General features: G+C 40.5%; 3 protein-coding genes across 12 annotated transcripts in view; 2 read left to right on the top strand and 1 right to left on the bottom strand.

Annotated features, from left to right (window-relative positions):
- Positions 1 to 11,095, top strand: part of LOC110840259 (uncharacterized) — a 341,537-nt gene extending 330,442 nt beyond the window's left edge. For 2 of the 6 annotated variants that reach the window (XM_087348182.1, XM_022085154.2), the window contains one exon: positions 6,737 to 11,095. In XM_087348182.1, the coding sequence (XP_087204308.1) occupies positions 6,969 to 10,619 (3,651 nt within the window). In that variant the 5' untranslated portion in view covers positions 6,737 to 6,968 and the 3' untranslated portion in view covers positions 10,620 to 11,095. Of the gene's footprint in view, positions 1 to 4,717; positions 4,878 to 5,329; positions 5,620 to 6,736 lie in introns of those variants that run through there. The other 4 variants (XM_087348184.1, XM_087348185.1, XM_087348183.1 and 1 more) reach the window with 4 other exon arrangements.
- The window catches only part of LOC110840254 (putative E3 ubiquitin-protein ligase sinah), a 516,698-nt gene that overhangs the window by 97,686 nt on the left and 394,242 nt on the right, over positions 1 to 24,770 (bottom strand). The gene's annotated exons all lie outside the window — the stretch shown is intronic.
- Positions 11,855 to 16,198, top strand: LOC110833383 (uncharacterized). Its single transcript, XM_022071389.2, has 2 exons — positions 11,855 to 12,165; positions 14,236 to 16,198. Exon 2 carries the CDS (start codon positions 14,265 to 14,267, stop codon positions 15,681 to 15,683), a length of 1,419 nt encoding a protein of 472 aa, XP_021927081.1. The 5' UTR covers positions 11,855 to 12,165; positions 14,236 to 14,264; the 3' UTR covers positions 15,684 to 16,198.

The following is a 24,770-nucleotide window of genomic DNA, read 5'->3' as shown; positions in this document are numbered from 1 at the left end:
TGGACGATTTCCCACGTTTTTCGACTTTTCGAAAATTTTCGAAAAAATTGAAATTTCTCAAAGGGGTACCCCTTTGAAAATTTTCAAAAATTGACGAAATATTAAAAAAATTGAAGATGGCTGCAAATGGCGTGAAACGCGAAGAAAACTAAGAATTTTCGAAATTTTCGACAAAAATTTTGAATTCAGGTTAGTTTAGGTTAGGTTAGGTTAGGTTAGGTGAGGTTAGGTTAGGTTAGGTTAGGCTAGGTTAGGTTAGGTTAGGTTAGGTTAGGTTAGTTAGGTTAGGTTAGGTTAGGTTAGTGTTAGGTTAGGTTAGGTTAGGTTAGGTTAGTGTTAGGTTAGGTTAGTGTTAGGTTAGGTTAGGTTAGGTTAGGTTACTTAGGTTAGGTTAGGTTAGGTTAGTTAGGTTAGGTTAGGTTAGGTTATGTTAGGTTAGGTTAGGTTAGGTTAGGTTGGTGTTAGGTTAGGTTAGGTTAGGTTAGTTAGTGTTAGGTTAGGTTAGTGTTAGGTTAGGTTAGGTTAGGTTAGGTTAAGATAGGTTAGGTTAGGTTAGGTTAGGTTGGCGTCTTCGATAAAATTTCGTCCTTCAAGAACCTTGTTACGCAAGGCGTCGATTTTCTATCAAAGTGCCAAACGTTATACCAAGGGTGGTATGCTTCATCTGGCGTACCGACGGATGGCGTCGCGACGCCAGGCGTCGGTTTTCTAATTTCGTAAGAAATGATATTCAATTTCATGTGCGATAACATTGGCGCCATGATAGAGCGTCGCAATGTTCGGCGTCGCGACGCCAGGCGTCGGTTTTCTAATTTCGTCAGAAGTGATATTTAAATTCAATAGCGATAACATTGGCGGCATGATAGAGCGTCGCAATGTTCGGCGTCGCGACGCCAGGCGTCGGTTTCCTAATTTCGTCAGCAGTGATATTTAAATTCATGTGCGATAACAGTGGCGCCAATATAGAGTGTCGCAATGTTCGGCGTCGCGACGCCAGGCGTCGGTTTGCTAATCTTGCAGCCAAAGTTATCCAAATCGATCGAGTCACATTCCTGGGTCTTGTGATGACGTCGTGACGACGCATAGACCTTGTTAGCCAGAGACGGAGTCAAGCACAGACCTGGTGAATCACTCACCGTGTACAGCAGATACCGGTTGTTTCACAGAGTGAGTACGGCTCAGACTGTGTGAAATAGACAGCCCGGCGGAGTCTAGTCCTGATAAGGATGAGCCAGGTCAAATTTAGAAGAAAAAATTTCAAATTTTTCGAAAAATCAAAAAACGCTGCAAACGCTCTGAAATGCGCACAAAATCAAAAATTTTCCGAAAATTCGAAAGAAAATTAAAAGTCGAAAATTTTCAAAAATTCTTAGTTTTGTGCGCTTTTTGGACGATTTCCCACGTTTTTCGACTTTTCGAAAATTTTCGAAAAAATTGAAATTTCTCAAAGGGGTACCCCTTTGAAAATTTTCAAAAATTGACGGAATATTAAAAAAATTGAAAATGGCTGCAAATGGCGTGAAACGCGAAGAAAACTAAGAATTTTCGAAATTTTCGACAAAAATTTTGAATTCAGGTTAGTTTAGGTTAGGTTAGGTTAGGTGAGGTTAGGTTAAGTTAGGTTAGGCTAGGTTAGGTTAGGTTAGGTTAGGTTAGGTTAGTTAGGTTAGGTTAGGTTAGGTTAGGTTAGTTTGGGTTAGGTTAGGTTAAGTTATGTTCGGTTAGGTTATGTTAATTATGTTAGGTTATTTTAGGTTAGGTTGAGTTAGGTTAGGTTGGGTTAGGTTAGGTTCGGTTAGGTTAGTTTTGGTTAAGTTCGGGTAGGTTAGGTTAAGGTAATTTAGGTTAGGTTAGGTTAGGTTAGTTTAGGTTGGGTTAGGTTAGGTTAGGTGAGTTTGGGTTAGGTTAGGTTAAGTTCGGTTAGGTTAGTTTAAGTTGGTTTAGGTTAGGTTAGGTTAGGTTGGCGTCTTCGGTAAAAATAGGTCCTTCAAGAAACTTCGTTACCCACGGCGTCGATATTCTATCATCGTTAGGCTGGGTTACGTTAGGTTTAGGTATGTTAGGTTGGGCTAAGTTAGGTTATTTTAGGTTGAGTCAAGCTAGGTTATGTTGCTTTGGGTTAAGTAAGGTTAGTTTAGGTTAGTTTAGTTTAGGGCAGGTCAGATCAGTATGTGTTGGATTAGGTTAGATTACGTGATACCCGTGCCGCTGAAATTACGAAATTATATTTTGTAGATGTCCGTCTTCATACTCACCGCTGTGAGAAGCTCAAGTCTTACTTATATTTTGTACATTATTTTGTCCTCATATCTTCATAACTGTACTTATCAGAGTGTTTTTTCTCTTGTCACATTGATGTCACTGTTAGGCCAAGGTCATACAAAGTCAAGATAAGATCGCCTCAATAGTTTGAAAAGATAGAGGTCTTTATAATTCTCAAGGTCATATGTTTCACGCTTATTTCTGCCAAACCGTAATACCTGATTGACCATACTCATGTCACAGTGAGGTCAGGTGTAGGTAAAGTTCATATGGAAGTCACGAGAAAATGGGCCCACTTATTTCCTTTATACTGGTCTTTAAAATTCTCAAGCTCATTGCTTTTAACGCTTATTTCTGCCAAACCGTGAAAACGTGGTTGGCCATACTCATGTTAAAATGAGGTCACGTGCAGGTCAAGTTCATATGGATAGCTCGACAAAATCAGCCGACTAGTTGCTCAGATAGAGGTCTTTAATATTCCCATGGTCATACATTCTCACGCTTATTTCTGCCATACCGTAAATATCTTGTTGACCATACTCATGTCAAAATGAGATCACGTATAGGGCAACGTCTTATGGAAGTCACGAAAATATCGGTTCACTAGCTTCCCAGATAGAGGTTTTTAAAATTCTTAAGGTCATATCTTCTCACGCTTATTTCTGCCAAACCTTAAATACCTGGTTGACCATTCTTATGTCGAAATGAGGTCACGGATGGGTCATGGTCATATGGAAGGCACCACAAAATCGACTATCTAGTTTCCTAGATACGTGTCTCTAATATTCTCAAGGTCGTATCTTTTAATGTTTATTTCCGCCAAACCGTATATACCTGGTTGACCATACTCATGTTAAAATGAGGTCACGGATAGTCCAAGGTCATTTGAAGACCACAACAAGATCAAGCAAACTCAAACTTTTCAAGGTCATTCGAAATAAAATTTTGTCACGCATGTACAAAGAGAACTATAGGAATCTGAGTGACATTGCACACATCATTTAGAGGTCATAGATATGTCAAGGTCATTTGACGGTAATATTATATACTCAGTGCCTAATTTGTGTTGGGATAGATTACGTTAATTTGGGTTCGTTTAGGTTAGGTTAGGTTGGGTTGGGTTGGGTTGAGTTGAGTTAGATTAGGTTAGGTTAGTTTAGGGCAGGTCAGATCAGTATGTGTTGGATTAGGTTAAATTAAGTGATACCCTAGCTATGGCCTTGAGATGTGCAGTGTATTTGCAGCTCGAACAGAATGCAAAGCGTGGGCAGAGGTGTAAAGAAAATAGGGAGACGTAAAGCAATACACAGCTAAAGTAGAGAAATGGTGATAAGTGTTTACAGTTTTATGAAGAAAGAAGCTGACAGCGGCAAAGTGATTAACGTTAATCAAATACAAAATCGTGTTTCTGAAGCTACTGGTGTGTCCATAAGTACTCTGAAACGCATTCTGAAAGAGTAAGATCATAATAAACGAGTGGGAAAAGAATTCAGCACGCCTCACAAAAAACGGCCACGAAGGAAAATTGAAACTGGTGTAGATGATTTTGACAAGTGTGTAATTCGAAGAACGATTAACGAATTTCAGACTACACAAGGCGAGCGTCCTACTTTAAAATCGTTGTTGGTTGTAATTAAGAAAACTTCAGTGGCGGGAAGTGGGCTCTTTGGAAAATAATTAGAGATTTAGGCTTCAGGTGGAGGAAATCGGAAAGTAATAGAAAAGTTATCATCGAAAAGGATGATATTCGTGCAGCAAGACTGTCATATTTGAGAAATATAAGTCGTTACAGAAATGAGGGGCGACGTATCGTCTACACGGACGAAACGTCCATTCACTCCTCACACATAAAACGACATGCCTGGGGTCTACTTGTATCCGTCTCCAAAGGACAGAGAGTCATCATCGTACATGCTGGCAATGAAAATGGCTTCATTCCAAATGCTTTGTTAATGTTTAAATCGGGGACAAAATCTGGAGATTATCATCATGATATGAATTTTGACAACTATGAAAGATGGCTCAAAACGAAGTTAATTCCAAACCTTCCACCAAATTCGGTATTAGTAGTGGACAATGCAGCTTACCATAACGCACAACTTAATCCGGCTCCAACTTCTTCATCTCGAAAAAGTGCTACGATCGACTGGCTTTCAGATCGTAGCATTCCTTTCAGTGACCGAATGCGTAACCCCTAATTGTATTCTCTAATTAAACTGCGTAAGCCACAATTAAAAACATTCAAAATTGAAGCTCTACTGGCTCAACATGGCCACTCTGTCCTTCGCTTGCCGCCATATCATCCAGATCTTAATCCGACTGAACTGATATGGGGATTGGTCAAAGAATGTCAGTTTCCGTCTAGATGATGCTATGAAACTGGCTGAGGAAGAATGGAGCTCGAGGTGCAACAAATCCCGTCAGTGCGAACAGAATTACTTGCGGTTGGAACCTGTTATTGACTACGTTTCGGAAGAAATTATAGTTAATTTACAAGACGACAGTGATACCAACAGTTGTAGCAGTAGTGAGGAAGAGGAGAGGGAGGAAGATGCAGAAGGAGATGATTGGGAATTAAGTGGAATAGAAGCTTTGTAAAATGTTCATCAGCAGCTGTAAGTAATTCAATCTGCACTGATGTTTTTGTGTTTAGTAGTACAGATAAAGCTGTTCTCCTCCGTGCCCCACTACCGCTAGCAGACAGCGTCAGTACCCTCCCTCACGCGCATTTCACACCTCATGTCTGAGCGAACGACTAATACATCAGCGGTCCCCAACCTTTTTGTGCCTACGGGCACATTTTCGAGTTTATGAGATCGTGGCGGGCACCAACCAATTAACAAAGCCAAATTTTCTTTTCTCTGGACAAATAAGATATGAACACCAAATAATACACAAGACAACACGACGTTTAATGATACAAGAAACCATGCAATCAAAGATACGTAGTTTTATAAGTACAATTATTATTACTCAAGTGGGAAGTTAGTGTGATGTTTGATTTTATAACGTTCATAGTTGAACGGCCTTCATTATCCAATATAACCTCTTTCCGTATCAACGCGGGCACCGCGTTGGGGACCACTGGCCGACAGCTTAGTAACAGCTTTGATCCATTCTCTGGTATCTTTATCGATATCCTTTTACGTTATTAAATATTTGGAGCGTTGCTAGCTGATTTCTGATAACATCACGTGCAGCCTTTATAACCCTGAAGTTTCCAGGAAAGCACACACACACACAAACACACTTTTCTTATCAACCAAATGCTCTGATATGAAACTTCATGAGCAGTTGTGCCTTGCAGAGACTGAGTAGTATTGAAACTGGCGTCTGTCACAAAAGCTTCATATTCAGGTAAAACTATTTAATCTGCATGTGTACTTAATGTATTTATCATAAAAGATCATTTCATGTCAGAATAACAGCATAAATAACGTTATATTACAAGTAAATTATTAATTGCTGGTACGTCAACTTGTATCTCTCTTATTATTGAATACGGTGGTATTTCTCTGCAATGATTGGTACTATTCTTTCGTACTTAATTTTGTTCGGAGAAATCTGAATGGACGAAATATCACTTGCGATAATTAAGTGTAGATGGGAGGATGATATTAAAATAGGTTTTAGAGAAACGGGGTGTGACACTGTGTAATGTATGTGTCTGGCTCAGAATACAGTACAATGTCGGGCTCTTTATCAGCACTGTAATTAATCTTCTGATACCATAAGAAACGGGAATTTTCGAGGCCATCTGAAAGACTGTCGATATCTCAAAGATTGTTATTTTCCGCGAACTTCGTTGCTGTCATAAGTTACTTAAGGATGTGATAAGATAAGTGTGGAGTAGATAGTGAAATTTATATACTACTTTCCGAACACCTCCTTCTGTGACTACAGTCTACTAACATGTAAAGAGAAGAAATTTACAGCTGGAATACAGTGGCATAAGACTTTATTCCTTTTTGTTGAACGGTCTAGTCTTGCTAGTGGTCGCAGTCGAGTGGTTAGTACACTAGCTTCGTGTTTGGGAGTCTGGTTTTAATCTAGACACGGACACCCACGTTTCGTGGTTTTACTCAAGGGCTTCACTGTTCACAAAACACCTATCATTCGACGCTGAAAAGTCTGAAAATAATGACCCATATGCTACAGATAAATACAGTTCAGAAGGTACTTTTTCCGGAATCAACTTAAGCATTTCAGTACTTAAATAGGACTGGGATGATCCTACACAGTTGACATTAACATAGATCACCAGATCGTCTGCATTATATTACCGCCCCTAACTGTCCTGGCTTTGGTTCCACGTTACGTGTCGCAAAGAACGATTTCTTTCATCTGAAAATTTAAGCTCCCCTGGAAAAAGAATACATTAATTTAATTATGCTCCATCAACCTCGATATTTTAATAAATCTTAATACGTTTAGATTGTGGTCATTTGGGTTATGACTCAGTGTATTCTTTTAGGTGAAAATCAACGTTTCAGAGGAATCAACCACCTTCATCTTCAGGACCAAACCATCTTCCAGACTACACAACGTCATTACTAACAACACCAAAACCAAAATCTACACTGATATGGAGCATAAATTGGACATTCGAATATAATGAGGGACAGCTGATATTCAGTCACAAATTCAGCACGCAATTTTGAAGCCTTAAGATTGTCTTAAATTCGTCGCATGAAATAGAACTGGACATGAATCGAGCCAGTAAGATGGATAACGCGTCCAACGATTTAGATAATGACCTCATGAAGGAATTGGAGTGTCCAGTCTGTTTACAATATATGAAGTCGCCGATATCAATGTGTCAAAATGGCCACAGCATTTGTAACGGCTGCAGATCGAAACTGAACAACTGTTTTTACTGCAGGCAACCTTTCTTAAAAGTGAGAAATTTGGCGCTAGAGAATTTGTCGACAGTGTTGTTACCTCCAGGCTTAATCTCCAAGATATCCGATCCTTCACATAAGAGTTACAAGTGTCCGTTTGCTACAATATCGAATGAGGATTGTAGCTGGGTGGGATCGCTTCCGGACATGAGGGGTCATATAAAGATTATCCACACTGGTGGAGAGGACACGCAAGAATCTGGTGGACGGTTTAACGTTATTCTCACAGATTTGTCACCTGAACGGCATTATAGGAAAGCAGTGTGGATTGCCGATGAATTATTTTATATAGTTTGGGAAATAAAAGATGGCAACTTCTTTTGTGTAGTGTTATGTGTAGGTTCAAAGAATAAATCTTCCAAATTCATGTACAAATTTTCTTTAACAGCAGAAAATGAGAAGAAAAAAATATCAATGTGTTTCCAAACACGAAGTGTCGTGCAAGAAATAGAGCAGGTGCTCGCACCTGGACACTGCGTTGTTCTACATTTTGACACAGTTTTGAAGTTTTTGAACTCTGATAAATGTCTGTCTTGTGACTTTGAAATCAGTCCGATTGAAGCAGAATCAGGCGCCGATAAGAATCAGCCAAAGACTGTTACAGCTAAAACAGTCGACAGGGACTCTGACAGTGTCAGAGTTAAAAGAGAATTCCTCAGAGAACAAAAGGCGCCAATGAAACGCGAGTTCCTAGATTCGCGTGATGACATACCCCATGAAACACATAGACCAGGCAGACATGTTGGACGAGGTAAGGTAATTTGGCGTGGTCCTCGGGACAGATCTGTCGAATCACACTTTCAACATATATCACGAGACCGCGACTTCCGAAACAGAGGCGGAATTCTTGGAAAGCATTCTAACATAGGCCGGAGTCTGACAGATCTAGGCAACGAAGCGCATTATCGAGACAAAGAAACTCCTGCGGTGGTTAAAATGCGCGATTCAGTTCGTCTCAAAATAAACGCTTCATCCACTTCTCCAGCTGCAAAACGTGAAACAAGTGATAAACTTCCCAAAATTTCTCTGACATCTGCAAAAGGAATGCCAAGAACTGAAGGTGCCAAACTTTCGGAGTTGACAAAGTCACAGGATAAATTCCAGGCAAATGATACCAAAGTTATCTCTTCATCTAATTTTCCAGTTTCAAAAGGAGTGCCAAGAGATGAACGTACCAAACTTTCGGAGTTGACAAAGTCACAGGATAAATTCCAGGCAAATGATACCAAAGTTATCTCTTCATCTAATTTTCCAGTTTCAAAAGGAGTGCCAAGAGATGAACGTACCAAACCGGAGTTGGGAAAGTCACAGGATAAATTCCAGGCAAATGATACAGAAGTTGTCTCTTCATTTATTTTTCCATCTTTAAAAGGAGTGCCAAGAGATGAAGGTACCAAACTTTCGGAGTTGGGAAAGTCACAGGATAAATTCCAGGCAAATGATACCAAAGTTATCCCTTCATCTATTCCTCCATTTTTAAAAGGAATGCCAAGAGATGAAGGTACCAAACTTTCGGAGTTGGGAAAGTCACAGGATAAATTCCAGGCAAATGATACCGAAGTTATCCCTTCATCTATTCCTCCATTTTTAAAAGGAATGCCAAGAGATGAAGGTACCAAACTTTCGGAGTTGGGAAAGTCACAGGATAAATTCCAGGCAAATGATACAGAAGTTGTCTCTTCATTTATTTTTCCATCTTTAAAAGGAGTGCCAAGAGATGAAGGTACCAAACTTTCGGAGTTGACAAGGTCACAGGATAAATTCCAGGCAAATGATACCAAAGTTATCCCTTCATCTATTCCTCCATTTTTAAAAGGAATGCCAAGAGATGAACGTACCAAACTTTCGGAGTTGACAAAGTCACAGGATAAATTCCAGGCAAATGATACCAAAGTTATCTCTTCATCTAATTTTCCAGTTTCAAAAGGAGTGCCAAGAGATGAACGTACCAAACCGGAGTTGGGAAAGTCACAGGATAAATTCCAGGCAAATGATACAGAAGTTGTCTCTTCATTTATTTTTCCATCTTTAAAAGGAGTGCCAAGAGATGAAGGTACCAAACTTTCGGAGTTGGGAAAGTCACAGGATAAATTCCAGGCAAATGATACCAAAGTTATCCCTTCATCTATTCCTCCATTTTTAAAAGGAATGCCAAGAGATGAAGGTACCAAACTTTCGGAGTTGGGAAAGTCACAGGATAAATTCCAGGCAAATGATACCGAAGTTATCCCTTCATCTATTCCTCCATTTTTAAAAGGAATGCCAAGAGATGAAGGTACCAAACTTTCGGAGTTGGGAAAGTCACAGGATAAATTCCAGGCAAATGATACCAAAGTTATCCCTTCATCTATTCCTCCATTTTTAAAAGGAATGCCAAGAGATGAAGGTACCAAACTTTCGGAGTTGGGAAAGTCACAGGATAAATTCCAGGCAAATGATACAGAAGTTGTCTCTTCATTTATTTTTCCATCTTTAAAAGGAGTGCCAAGAGATGAAGGTACCAAACTTTCGGAGTTGACAAGGTCACAGGATAAATTCCAGGCAAATGATACCAAAGTTATCCCTTCATCTATTCCTCCATTTTTAAAAGGAATGCCAAGAGATGAAGGTACCAAACTTTCGGAGTTGGGAAAGTCACAGGATAAATTCCAGGCAAATGATACCGAAGTTATCCCTTCATCTATTCCTCCATTTTTAAAAGGAATGCCAAGAGATGAAGGTACCAAACTTTCGGAGTTGGGAAAGTCACAGGATAAATTCCAGGCAAATGATACCAAAGTTATCTCTTCATCTAATTTTCCAGTTTCAAAAGGAGTGCCAAGAGATGAAGGTACCAAACTTTCGGAGTTGACAAAGTCACAGGATAAATTCCAGGCAAATGATACCAAAGTTATCTCTTCATCTAATTTTCCAGTTTCAAAAGGAGTGCCAAGAGATGAAGGTACCAAACTTTCGGAGTTGACAAAGTCACAGGATAAATTCCAGGCAAATGATACCAAAGTTATCCCTTCATTTAATTTTCCAGTTTCAAAAGGAGTGCCAAGAGATGAACGTACCAAACTTTCGGAGTTGGGAAAGTCACAGGATGCTGTCCAATCTATTTATCCGAAGCTTGAATCGTCTCACCTATCACTTATGGACGATTATCAAACGACTAGCGTTTCTCCAATTGATACATTTCATGATGTAGTCGAAACAAATAGTTCTAAAGTCATTTCCAATGCTTCTGTTGTAAGATACACCCCCAGCAATCAAAGAACAGACTTGTCTCAAAATACTCGCACGTTCCCTGCTGATAATCGACCAGATTCGTTGACTTCACCTGAAGAAACCTGGAAATGTTTCGTATGTGGACAACTTGCTCCAAAGATGCTGACGAATTATTTTTCACTTATCGATTTGGCACCACCTGGAACTACCTGGAAATGTAAATTATGTTGCCAGTGGAGAGCTTGAAGTGTAGATCTAGGGGCAGCACTTACCATAAGTCTTTGAGAGGATAAAATTATTCTGAACAATGTTTGGTAGTTTTACTTCTGTCTTCAAGAAAACATAAGAAATATCTCGTGTAAATGACATTGATCAATACAGCTTACGAGGTAAAGATGTTCTGAGAGCAGCTTGCCTAAGTACTAAATGTTAAAGTATCTGGTGTACATATTTACAATTTTCCTAGAAAACTGTTTAAATGTGTTTAGTGTTTTAAATATATTTCGCTAATGCGAAAACAAATTAGTTTTTAATCTGGAACGTGAGGACACTTTTATTGAACTGTTTGTGACTGGAGAGACAAATATTACAGAGTGCCGCGGAAATTTGTGTATGAGGGCTTTGATGCGTGCAAGGGTTTACTTTTATGTAGGCGTAGGACTACTTGTGGTCTTGAAGCAGAGACTGTATATCTGTTAAGTATTAAACACTGTATAAATGAATGGATTCCCTGTGGTTTTATGCTAAAGCTTTAGAAGTAGTTTCATTTACCATGTGGTAGGCAAACTAAGAACGCTATATCACACGTCTCCACTCTTTGAAATGCTGGGTGCCTGGTATCCGCCATTGCTATAAGCTGGAATGAAATCAGAAACATTCTAACGCTGACTTGAAGTTTGTGATGAATTTTATCAGGATCGTGGTGACGGAAATGAGACCAATCAGGTACAACACTTGGGGCAGGAGCGACTTCAAAATTATAGAATTAGGCCTGGAGAATTGTTTACATTCTTTTCGGCACATATGGCCACATCTCGTCACACCGTTACAATAAGTCATGCGTAGTCACGATTTGTCACGGCTCAAGGCGTTCCCTCGTCACTCTTTCAAAGGATGTCACGCCTAGTCACACTTTGTCACCCTTGGTCACGCTTTTAATATCTTGGTGATGTTTTAACACTCAAGGCGTCCCCTCGTCACTCTTTCAAAGGATGTCACTCCTAGTCCCGCTTTGTCACTAATATATTTAATATATATATATATAATTGAAGACAATGGAGTGAACAGCAGCAGAGGTAGTGATGAATCGAGTGATTTGTCAGAAAGCGATGGTCTTTGAGGCGTGGAAGAATTGGGAGAGGACCTAAGAGTTGTGAAGAAGATAAACTTATCTAATACTCTCTGCAGTGTTAATTTTTCTAGTGATGTGTAGTGTAGTGAAATCGACTTTCCTGTGTCACATACCGTGGTGATATTTTATTTGGAGTGTACTGTACACGGCCTGCTGGCATCCGTTCCAGCACTTCTGGTAAGTGACTCGCTCCGATGTTCCAGTTCACAAAGTTCAGCGGCCAAAAACGTTGGAACGCACTATACCAAACGTCAGTGAGAGGTGAAGATAGTTTGTTTCGTGCTGACTCACTGTCAGCAACGCACAGTGTAACCGCACCGTCATTATCACTTGTACCAGGACAGCTGAACTGTTAGCAGCAGCGTCAACAAACTCCATTCGTCAGTTCCTGTACTAATTTACGAGAAGACCATCGAAGTGTTATTAAACAAGCATTTTGCGGTGAGTAGAAATTGTTTCTTTGCATTCTACATGGAAATAAGCTAGATTTGTAGTGTCATAACACACTTTTGTGTGTTATGACGTCTTTACATTCCAACATTGAATAACGTGATGTAGTCGGAATGGTCCAATACAGTGTTAAGTCAATACAGCGCTATTTAAAATTTTGAGCTTAAAAACCATGAAGTGATATAGGAACGTGATAATTAATTTTGTTTTTTTGTGGTTGATTTAATGACGCTGTGAGAACTCACAGTAAATACCATCTAATGATCGGATTAATGAATAATAAATTGTAAAGTGTGTGGAAGGAAGCGGTCATAGCCTAATTTAAGGTACTAGCCCGGAAATCGTCTGGATATATGTGCGAAAAGGACATAAACGCCAGTTACGGTAGCCGGACCCAGTCAGAGTTCAGAACACTAGATCTCCCGAATAATAAGCAGGGAGGAATGCACAATAATTTACGAAGATTTATAAGCAGGCGTCGTGAAGGTAGTGTCTGTGCATTAGCCTGATAAGACTGAGGAGTACCACGCACAACCTCAGTAAACCACAACGTTCTATGTAAATGCCCAATTCCAAATTCTGTAAACTGTTCAGTAATCTTGCAGGCAGAGAGCGGAGATGGCCTGGAAATCTCCATAATGCGGACATTTCGTCGTAAGATTCCAGTTTTAGGCCCCGAGTCCCCCGTCATTGGTTCCCATTGGACAGGAAGCTGGCCTGGCCGTTTGGGGAAAGAGAGATATCTCTGCCCCTGTCAGGAATTGAACCGCGGTCGTCCAGCCCTTAGGTTGGCCACCTCGAAACTAAGGTTGCCGTGAACACGGTAATGAACCTTCAGGTTGAATAAGAATCGTGGAATCTTTTTGAGTAGCTGAGCGACTGTCATCTTTCCTGAATGGGGTTAATTCATGAAATGCGCCAGTCCCAAATTTTCTATGCTCGTTACTGATCACCTCGGAATCGTGCGAGGAGTGCCGTGGCCCTGCGGAACACGGTTTGAGGATCTTTCCTCTGTAAACAATGACTGGAAAGTTTTCCTCCTATTACGAAATAAGTACACAATGTTTCCGCTACGTAAGCATAAGCGTCATCATTTCTGTGTTTGCTGTACAATCACGTCAAAATATATTCCCAATGACGCTGCTGCCTGTCTGGGAAATCCTATACTTGAATGCCGATAGTAAAACCCATTATCCTCGAGGTCCTCTCTCCCTCCGGCTGTAGAGGAAAATTTCTCTGTACAATCGCAGCACAGGCCACGATCGCTCACTTCCGTGTCCTTCCAAATTTATAATTATTATCATGTGATGTATGGGTCTGTTTCAAAGTGAAACATGGACGATCCATTGTGTTCGGATAAGACTAATTTAAGGACCAATGGAATTGTCCGATGAGCATAGTTAGCAATTCTTACGTGGCCGCATATGATTTCCGCTTGCTGACACAAGAACGAGATCCCGTTCATAATTCACAGACGTTTTTCGTCGTTTTCCTCAGTCCTTACAGGCAGTTCCACTTTAATATTATCCTCCCACTAATACCTGTGTATTCCAAGTGACCTCTTGTCTTCAGGGTTTCGAGCCAGAAGTTTGTACGAATTTCTCATATTCCCCATGCCCGTTGCATGCGCTCACATGAACAACTGAACATCGCTGGATGTTGAATTCAAGTTCTGCGTGGACCACATTGCCTCGCGAACTCGCGTATTACGTCACATCGTTGCAGTGACCTTGAAGCACGCTGTTGCTATAGTAATCGTGTTCCGTACTGATGAAAAATGTTCTTGGTTAGTATTGTTACAGCAATGGCTTTTGATGCCATCGTCTAGGCAATCAAGAGTTGACAGTTCTATTGAAGGGACTGAGGTAAACCAAAGAAATCGTCTGTAAAGGTAGTGTGTAGCCCGAGATAGAATTACAGAGGGTAACTCTTGCTGGCTGGTACTCCGTGTAAGACGGAGTCTTCATCTGCGTCATTGTGAACGGTTTAAGTTAGATTACACTTTATGTTAAATCTAGTTCAGTATTGTTAAGAAGTCTTAATTGCACGTTTTCCTAACAGGAACTGAATCAGTCAACGCATTCAACACAATGGATTCGGTGCCAAAGGACCTGGATCAAGGCCTCCTTCAAGAGTTGGAATGTCCTGTCTGCATGGAAACTATGAAGCCGCCAATCACAATGTGTGAAAACGGGCACAGTATCTGTGCGAACTGCAAACCGAAACTTACGTATTGTCCATCCTGTACAAAACCTTTCCTTCATGTCCGGAACTTGGCACTGGAGAGCCTGTCCAGACAGGTGACGGATCAAATGGGCGAGCAACAGCCCACCAGATTTCCTCAAAGTGTAGAGTGCCCTTTTACTAGGATATCAAAAGGTACGTGTCCTTGGAGAGGTCCTTTAGTGGGCATGAAGGATCATGTTAAAGTTTACCACAATAATTTAAATGACATGCACGAATCAAACGGGGCTTTCAATGTTGTACTGACTGGATTGTCACCAGGACAACATTATCGTAAAATCGTGTTCATTTCTGACGAATTGTACTACATTTATTGGAGAATCAAAGATGATTGCTTCTACTGTGCAGTATTGCACGTGGGCGAAGATAAGATATGTTCCAAATACAAGTACAAATTCACTTTAACAACGGAGAGTGACGACAAGAAAATATCCATGTCCTTTCCAACTAGATGTATTCTCGAGGATTTGGAAGAAATTCTCCTTTCAGGAGATTGTGTGATTCTGAAATATAACACTGTATTGAAATTTTTAAATGCAAATATGCATCTGGAGTGTGAGTTTGAGATAAATGTCATTGAATCAGATATGAATATCGCTGGCAAAGCTGGTGAACGGAGTGTGTGTGTTGAGCCTGATGTTCGTAGCCCCCTCTTTGGTAGATGTGGAAGACATCGTAACATCCGAAGACACGAGAAAGGAACTTCAGTTTCTACCGATAGAATAGTATCTGTCGGCAAACCAGGTCGATGTGCCCATGGAAGGCGATTCCGGCATTGTAGAATCTGCAAATATTTTACTACTGTACCGAATACAGAGGGGTCTAGTGCGGAATTAAGTACAGATTCGCTCCACAGTATTCAGTTACCAACGGGATTTTACTGTGAGCCTAGTGGACATTTTGTTGAAAATGCCTCATCAGAAAAATGTTACGTTGATTCAAAAGTTACTCCAACCGCACCTCCTGAGAAAGATCCATACTCTGATGTGGTGGAGAACTCTTCAAATTTGTCAACCGATAAAGAAGCTTCTGGTGAAAAACGTGAATATTTGGATGGAGAACTGTCAGCCGAGACGAAGTCCCACAGTTCACCGAATGAATATGAGTGTTCAAATCCGTCATCTGGTTCAACTTGGATGTGCCAATTATGTGAAAAAACTGCACCGAGATTTCCAGACTCGTTGCCGGAGCCAGGCTGGCACGTATCAAGTTCCCCCACCGGAACGAAATGGGTGTGTAAGATGTGTGGGCAAATTCGAGAGTAACACACAGCGAAAGAAAGAACAGATACTCCACTTCCATACAACGTTGCTTCTGTTATCAACATTATTTGCATTTCACGTTAATTTTTAACATCAGACGTAAATTACACGTGTCATAAGCGGAGTTCCAAGGCGGATATTTAGATATAATAAATTTGAAATGAATGGACAAGTTCCGATATCAGTACATTACTTAGTTTTTTGTAGAGTTTCTAGTGTCATTAGGACAGACCTTCTGACTCATAAAATGCAAATAAAAATCATATATAACGCGTGTCATTCACGCAAAAAAAAAAAATAAAAAAAAAAATGAAATAGTGAAACAAGTTTTTATTAAAAATTCCCTGAAGAAAGTGTTTCAAATTGAACCATTACAACATTATAATGTTCCAGATAAGATAATCACACAACAACACCAGATAATTCTTAGTTACGATATGTCGACTCTTTTATCTTACTTGTATAGATAGAATATTGTAGAACCCTTTCGTAAAAAAATAAACTGTAGTATATAATAATCAAGTGGAGTCTTATCATCCAAAGCCCTCTGACACCGTCACCACATTCTTAAGTGGGGAGGTGAAATATTATCATGGCGCCAGTTTGCCTACCGAGCCTGTAGGATCACCAACCACAGAACCGTCGTGCAAACATTTCACAGGAATGTCCCATCTTCACTACCCATTCACTTTCTTCAACAGAAAAAAAGAGTATGTCTCGAGAGTAATATCTTTTTATGGTCCTTTTTCTAAGTGAATATTGAATCTTATTTCCTTATTACGACCAGCCTTCTGGTGCCTGATGACTTCAGAAGGCAGTGAGCGCCAATCTGAATCGCCGATAAGTGTCATGGAGAGTTTACTGCTGTCCGTATAGAAGACACTGTTCTTATTACTATCCTATCTAGAAGACTGGAGACAGTTCCCCCAATGGGGCTGGAAGCCTGGCATTTATGTTGCTGGACTCCCACGAGAAGACCCTCTGTCTGGCTGCTGATTGATTCCTCGGCTATTTAACAACACTGATTCAGCTTAATATTTATATACTGTCGAATATTTCTTAATTGTGCAAGATTAATGGGAGACCAAAACGCAGGTGGGATAATATTAAAATGAAACTTGGTGGACAAGAATAATATCTATTTTATATATATTTTAAGTCTTGTCCGTCTAATCACAATAAATTCTTATTAACTATTAAAATATTACAATAATTAACATTTAAAATATTTAAAATATATCAAATAATGTTCTTTATCGAAATATTCGATTTACATTAGACCATCATATTTTAAATATTTTAAATGTTAATTATTGTAATATTTTAATATTTAATAAGAATTTATTGTGATTAGACGGACAAGATTTAAAATATACATTCATTATATCACAATATGACGCAAATTTACCATCTCAAGAATAATATCGTCGAATACATTGAATTTGCATATTGCAGATGAATATTATGCACTATTGCCACATATACCAGGGCTGAATCGGAACACGTTACGACATGTAAACACAGAGCAAGAATTCTGGCGCGAACTTCGTGCTGTTGCGTCTGTGTTTTTAATTTGTGAGTACTCCCTTAGTAGTCAAGGTCGGGGGCGTTTCAGCCCCCTGAACATGTCGAGTGATCATCTCAAATGTAACCTGTGACGTCTGAGCTGCCTGGGGTCAATTATCAATACGTAGATGCATGTGGGTTATAGCTGGGTATACCCACACAAGGCTTCGGTCACATTCTCTCAGAAATAAAGATACGTGCGACATAGAAATGGCCGCTTATTCTTGTCAGATTTTAATCAAAACTGTAATGTGTTTCCCCAGTATACAATACACATGCAAGTCCGCTCATTGTATCTGGAATTGTAGCATGCGGCCAGGCAGACACGGAATTTTTTAACTTTTAGTTTCGGATAAACGCAGGAAGCTATTTTCGTTACCGTCATGCAAATTAAGCAAATATATTTCACTATGCCTAATCTATCTGTGGTTTGTTGTGTCGTCTCGCTAGAGAACGGCGCTGTATTCGCCTGTCAATCAAGTGACCCGACCGACAGTAGAAACAAGACAATATCGGCGCCCGTTCAATTTTACTGCCCGCGTTCCTGTTTCTTATGGGACGTCATCAACGCCATAATGATTCTTCAGCAGTTCCCATTTCATGAAGGACTTACCACTACACGAATCCCGCAAGATGTCCAAGCTTTTAAACGCGAACTATTCCAAGCCTCAGAAAATGATAATACTGTCTTCCAGTTGGAACAAAATCTAAAAAATACTTTAAAAGCAACTCAATGGATTACAAGCTGAGCACCTTAACTGCCAATAGGGGCTATTCAAATCAACAACTAATTAATGTCTAAATAACTTCCAAAATAAATCACATACAAATTAAACTAACTAAACGGCAGCCGACGCAACAGGACAGATATCAGATGAACTACCAGTCTGGCCGTTTAGGAGGGACAATGAGTCTAAATATTATCTGAACAGCTACGTAACCACATAAATCTGCATGCATTCGATAAAGCGCCCAGTTAAACTGAGAGACTCTCAGTCAATTAGAACATAGTTACGCAGAGATAACCACAACCCAACCTAGAAAAAGCAATGTGAAACAAAGGTAACAGATAACAGGCAAGAGAAAGTGAAGACAAAAATACGCTAAGATAAATTACTTACGCTAAACAGGGTCGGAGCATCTGAGTCTGTAGTGAATACCAGATTTTTCCTCTAGCCTCTGCGTCTGGACCACACCGAGCCTTCTCTCAAATGGGTACCGTGGGCCCTATTCCGGGGGTACTGCGCGGATAGCGCGTGATGCTGACCGCTCACCCCCATGTACTGGTAAGGTTGACAATCAAAAGTACGTAAACACCTACAAGGCGCATATCAGAATGTCTTTAACTTTTTAAAAGAGAGCTGATAAGGTGGATGTCGGTTTGACCACACGATGGAACAGTATCCGAGCTGTTTGGGTGGTTATCTGTAGGGCCTCATTACAGATCCGTTTCAAGTTTGCCATAGTATAGATCAGGGGAACAAATCTGGCCACAAAGTGGATATGTTACGGCCTGTTCAGGTCTGCATCAACTGCATTATAGTTAAGAATCATATGTGAACTTTTAAAGGTGGTTAACAATCTTGTCACAAAATAACACCAGCTGTTGAGGATCTTATTAAACTCGCCACAGTATGGTACAGCATACGAAGTGTTAGCTAGAATTCAATCAGCCAATGTATCATCAAAAATTCAAATTTTTCGAAAAATAAAAAAATGGAAAATATCCACACAAAAAAAAACCCCGCACAAAACTAAATATTCTTAAAGAATTTGACAATTTTTATGGAAATCCTCCCCCACGCGATCCCTGAGAGAACCGGGCTCTGCCGTACACTGTCTCTGGCGGACCCTGTATGCGCCGGACTCGGTCTCTACACGTTCTGGTCTCTGTACGACCCGGTCAATCTCGGGTGGTCTCTGCAAAGACCCAGTCCAGCAGAGACCGGTTCTGGTAGGGATCGACTAGAGAACATTTTGAAAAAAAAATTGAAATTTTTCAAAATTTTCAAAAAATCGAAAAATGCTGGAAATTGCCCAAAACGCCCACAAAACCAAAAGAAATTTGAAAATTTTTAACTTAATATTTTTTTCCCAAATTTTTCTAAAATTTTCGTTTTTGTGAGCTTTTTTAGACAATTTCCAGCATTTTTCAATTTTTTTAAAAATTTTGAAAATTTTGAACTGATCCTCACCATTATCGATTTTTGCCAGACATTCAAACACCAAATTCATATCTTGTTGCCTATCTTTCATAAAAAACGTTTTGATGCCATCCTTATTCTTCTGATTCTTCAAATTGACAGCTTTAAATAGACCACGACCCTTCAACTCCTACCTCATTATAACCCAGAGTAACAATAACTGACACTAGATGGCAGCCCGAGCGTGCTGCTAATTTTTATTTACATTTAATGTAGTCCTGTAATTACCGATGTTTAATTCCCTAATATTATTTCTCCATTTGCCCCACGGCTCCCTCATCATCGACAGTTTACAGTTTGCTAACAATTGTAAATATTTGAGAAGGACGCAGCCCACAAACCCCTCCCCTTAAATTCGTATATCAGCCGCTCGTATCTGAATGTGTACTACATATAACATGTTATTAAGTGGAGGGAGTATCTTGAAGACCCAATTGATAATAACTTCATTACTTTGACTCGAAATTAGTCGTGACAACATAACTGTTCGTCCCTTAACCACAAAACATTTATTCATAATTAAATATTATCTTTAAAATAAGCGTAGTTTCATGTCCTTTCAAACACAAGACACATGAGCGCGCCACGCCACGACAATTGCTGTAGGAGTTATATGTACAGTCCACGACTGTAATCTTGAGACTTGCGGGGTGTGGAAGTGGGGTGAAGGAGGAAGGAGCCTCTGCCTTTAACCCTTCGGACTTCCTGCATTCCTTGCAAGTCTCAAGATTACAGTCGTGGACTGTACCTGTAGATACTCCAATAAATTACCCTAGACCTATTTAAAACCGATTCAAGGTGTATCATGGGAAAACAAAAATAAATCCAACTGGAGTTCACAAATAAAACAAGACGAGAAGAATTTCCACGAAATCACGACATTTCGTTTCGTAAAGCAGACTCGTTACTGAACAGCAATTACTCACTCAGTCAAGACATTTTCGAACGAAAATCGACGTTTCATCGCCGTTTTCACAAAATCCTTGTGCATAATTTTGTAACATGATATATTTTTAAGGTGAGAGCTTGTTAGCCCTAAGCCCTACCGGCGATCGCGACAACAGATTGGAATAACACCCACAGACCGGGAGGTGGTACGGCCGTAGGATTACATAGGTTAAACCCAAAAACCAGTTCCAAATAATCAAAATATATTAAAAGTATAAATAAAATAGGAACATACAGGATAAACACAAACGACGAAACCAACTCACTCTGCTCAGGCTCCGGCTGGGATACCGACCATCAACTTTCGACAAACATCTGTGCACACGAACACTATTTCATCATCGAGGTTCCTGACGACGATGGGATACACCACGTACAACTATTATGTTGGACATTATCCATCATTTTAGTGTTTTCTTAAAAATCCTAAGCCAACTTCGGATTCAATGAAATTTACTGTTCTCACGGTGACTAATATGAAAATGGCTTGTCTTCGAGAATGTTTCACCGTGCACTCTGGTAGAAATGGGCGATGATTCATATGAATTTACTGCCTCCATCATCAGGGTGATCTGTTGATCTAGGCAATAACTTCCTCTAAAATGTCTGGTAATATGGGATGTTGTAATCGTGAACCAGGTTACATGATGCAATATCCCGTACCACGAAACGTCGTGGTTTGAACTTAAAGCACGTAGGAGATGGATAAAATCGAACGGAATAATTAAGCACACATACAAGTAGACCGACCTTCTTGTATGGGCGTGAAACATAATTATCTCGCTATTAGGGAAGAACTGTAAAAATAAATTATTCTAGAAATATTCAGGCCCACAAAGAATTAAGTACGCGAACAATTCAAGATATCTTATTTGCGATTAGAGAAACTTTGTGATTTATATGGATCACCTAGTACTCTTAGGGTTGTTTCAATGGACTGAACGTCTATTTCGAAATGGTAAACAAAATGAATATACAGTATTGATGGGGAAACCTAACGGAAAGTGGCCACTTGAAAAGACCTAGAAGAATAGTACGGCTACGGACGTTAGGGTTATTATTATTCAGTGTTCTGTCTGAGGACAGGTCCATATGAACAGGATCCTTCCATCCTTTTCTCGGACTGGGACCTGTTCATATACGTTCTTGGCAGATGATCCAGAAGTGGTTTGCCATTGCCTTCTTCTGTGTGTGAATGGAGTAATTGTTGGGATGCCACGGAGGAAAATTCCGTGTTGCCTAGACCACGGCCTTGCCCAACACAAGTTATAAATTCGGGCACCGCCGGGAATCGAACCCGAGACCCCAGGATTACAAGGTCAGCGTTCTAACCGCTAGACCACCGTGGCCATCATTTATTTATTTAGTGTTCTGTCTGACGACAGGTCCATATGAACAGGATCCTTCGATCCTTTTCTCGGACTGGGACCTGTTCATATACGTTCTTGGCAGATGATCCAGAAGTGGTTTGCCATTGCCTTCTTCTGTGTGTGAATGGAGTAATTGTTGGGATGCCACGGAGGAAAACTCCGTGTTGCCTAGACCACGGCCTTGCCCAACACAAGTTATAAATTCGGGCACCGCCGGGAATCGAACCCGAGACCCCAGGATTACAAGGTCAGCGTTCTAACCGCTAGACCACCGTGGCCATCATTTATTTATTTAGTGTTCTGTCTGACGACAGGTCCATATGAACAGGATCCTTCGATCCTTTTCTCGGACTGGGACCTGTTCATATACGTTCTTGGCAGATGATCCAGAAGTGGTTTGCCATTGCCTTCTTCTGTGTGTGAATGGAGTAATTGTTGGGATGCCACGGAGGAAAACTCCGTGTTGCCTAGACCACGGCCTTGCCCAACACAAGTTATAAATTCGGGCACCGCCGGGAATCGAACCCGAGACCCCAGGATTACAAGGTCAGCGTTCTAACCGCTAGACCACCGTGGCCATCATTTATTTATTTAGTGTTCTGTCTGACGACAGGTCCATATGAACAGGATCCTTCGATCCTTTTCTCGGACTGGGACCTGTTCATATACGTTCTTGGCAGATGATCCAGAAGTGGTTTGCCATTGCCTTCTTCTGTGTGTGAATGGAGTAATTGTTGGGATACCACGGAGGAAAACTCCGTGTTGCCTAGACCACGGCCTTGCCCAACACAAGTTATAAATTCGGGCACCGCCGGGAATCGAACCCGAGACCCCAGGATTACAAGGTCAGCGTTCTAACCGCTAGACCACCGTGGCCATCATTTATTTATTTAGTGTTCTGTCTGACGACAGGTCCATATGAACAGGATCCTTCGATCCTTTTCTCGGACTGGGACCTGTTCATATACGTTCTTGGCAGATGATCCAGAAGTGGTTTGCCATTGCCTTCTTCTGTGTGTGAATGGAGTAATTGTTGGGATGCCACGGAGGAAAACTCCGTGTTGCCTAGACCACGGCCTTGCCCAACACAAGTTATAAATTCGGGCACCGCCGGGAATCGAACCCGAGACCCCAGGATTACAAGGCCAGCGTTCTAACCGCTAGACCACCGTGGCTGCCTGACGTTAGGGTAAAAGGAAGTAATGATCGGAGTTGGATGTAGCTGGCTGAGGGTAATATCCAGTGGCGGTTGAATCTTATAAAGCCTTTGGTTACTGCACATTCAAAACAATTTAATCTTTCGTGAAGACGCGGGTTTCTGCCTTCGTCTCTTAGGATCCAGTCTTCACGTGTCCAGGATAATATATAGCAGCTGCAATAACAATAAATTGTATTCATCATGTCATTGGCCGCGTGGAACGAGTGCCTCACCAATGTTCAGTTTACATTTCAAAGAACTCTGAATGCGGAGGCCATCAAAACGCAACCTTTATTAAAAGATGATGAAGCTAGTGAGAGAGAGAGAGAGGGGGGGGGGTCTATATATCACGTAGGGTGCTGCTATCTAGGAGCAACACGTGACAGGTCAGCTGCACTATGAAAGTTCAACCACTGACCTGAGTGAATTTAGTACCAGAGTGGCATATGTCATCGTATAGTAACTTAATGGATCTATTAAAACGCTGAAGCTTTCTGCTTTCTGTGTAGTCCGGTCGTTTCAGAGGTCATACTGCCTCTGTCATCAGGGCCATGATGGAGGTTGCAAAGACCTCTGAAACGTCGGTGGACTTCTAGCAGACTACACGGTGTAACAACCCAGAAGACATCCATTATCTTTCCTTGACCTGAGAAAATTCATAAAACTAAATATAAACCAAATATTAAGAAAGCTCTGATCTCGTCCGTAAACTTCTCTCGAAATAACGGCGAAGGCACGAAGTCAAAGACGAAGTTAGGAAATAAGTCTCCCGAAAGGAGAGATCGAATATCTAAATACAGTATTTTTATTATCAATAACAGTCGAAATAATACAACCACTTAGCCGCCATGCTTTTTCTTACAGAGTGGAAATACTTATTCCAATATGGTATATATATATATATATATATTCTATACGCGCCGCTTCGATTCATCAGCTCCCCCCCCCCCTCCAAGGCAATGATTTTCATTTCTTGCCAAGCTAAACATTTAACAGAAACAGCAGTCAGGGCGAATCTGTGCGTTCAAAGTCCATTAGATGTACAAACAGTAAAATCTGCTTACAACTCGTCATTGGTTAGAGCTTTAGACCCTTCATGTCCTCTGTCTCCATAGATTTAATAGCAGTGAAATTCCTTAGTGAAAAGAATCCGTCTTGCCCATTCTCGACGCTCGGCTTCAGTATAAATATGAAATAAAAGCTCTGATAAATGTCGAAACGCAGGGACCTCAAGCCCATCTGTCACATTAAAAAGGGCGTGACAGAGTCAACAACGAGGCTTGGTGTATAGCAGCCAGCCCCCATGTCCAATGTGATGGATATTAGAGTTGGCCTAGTCTGTTACAAACATATGCAGATAGCGAGCATCAGAGGGGGCTTAGTCTGTAGCTATACTAAGTTTACGTGATGAATAAGGAGTGACCATTCCAATATCTCATCTTGACACATGTAAGTAGCGTCAGCTTTCAGTTGTTCACACTCAGTTACAGCTGAATTACAGGAGGCCATGCGAGTCACAGGAAAACAAAATGTACCACTGTGCATTTTGATGTGTAAGAAAAATTCCCTCACATTTTTCATTTTATTTATATACTCACTTAAGTCTTAAAAGGCGTTAAACGGTGAAGTGTTTAATCAAATTAATAGTTTCTAACTTTACAGCCATAAATCAGAAGTAATAATGTTTAATTTTGGTCACTACAAACACAAAACTTATTTCAGGGGTTCTTAATGATCCACGGACCAAAAAGACCGGGGTTTGATTTCCGAGGCTGGAGAAAACTGAGTAATAAGAAGGTCCATA

This window comes from Zootermopsis nevadensis, unplaced genomic scaffold, assembly GCF_977971745.1.
Source record: "Zootermopsis nevadensis isolate Lab colony 2312 unplaced genomic scaffold, Znev_1.0 Znev_ptg000012l, whole genome shotgun sequence".
Lineage (NCBI taxonomy): Eukaryota > Metazoa > Arthropoda > Insecta > Blattodea > Termopsidae > Zootermopsis > Zootermopsis nevadensis.
Note: the sequence above shows the minus strand (reverse complement) of the source record. Positions and strands in the feature narration are given on the sequence as shown.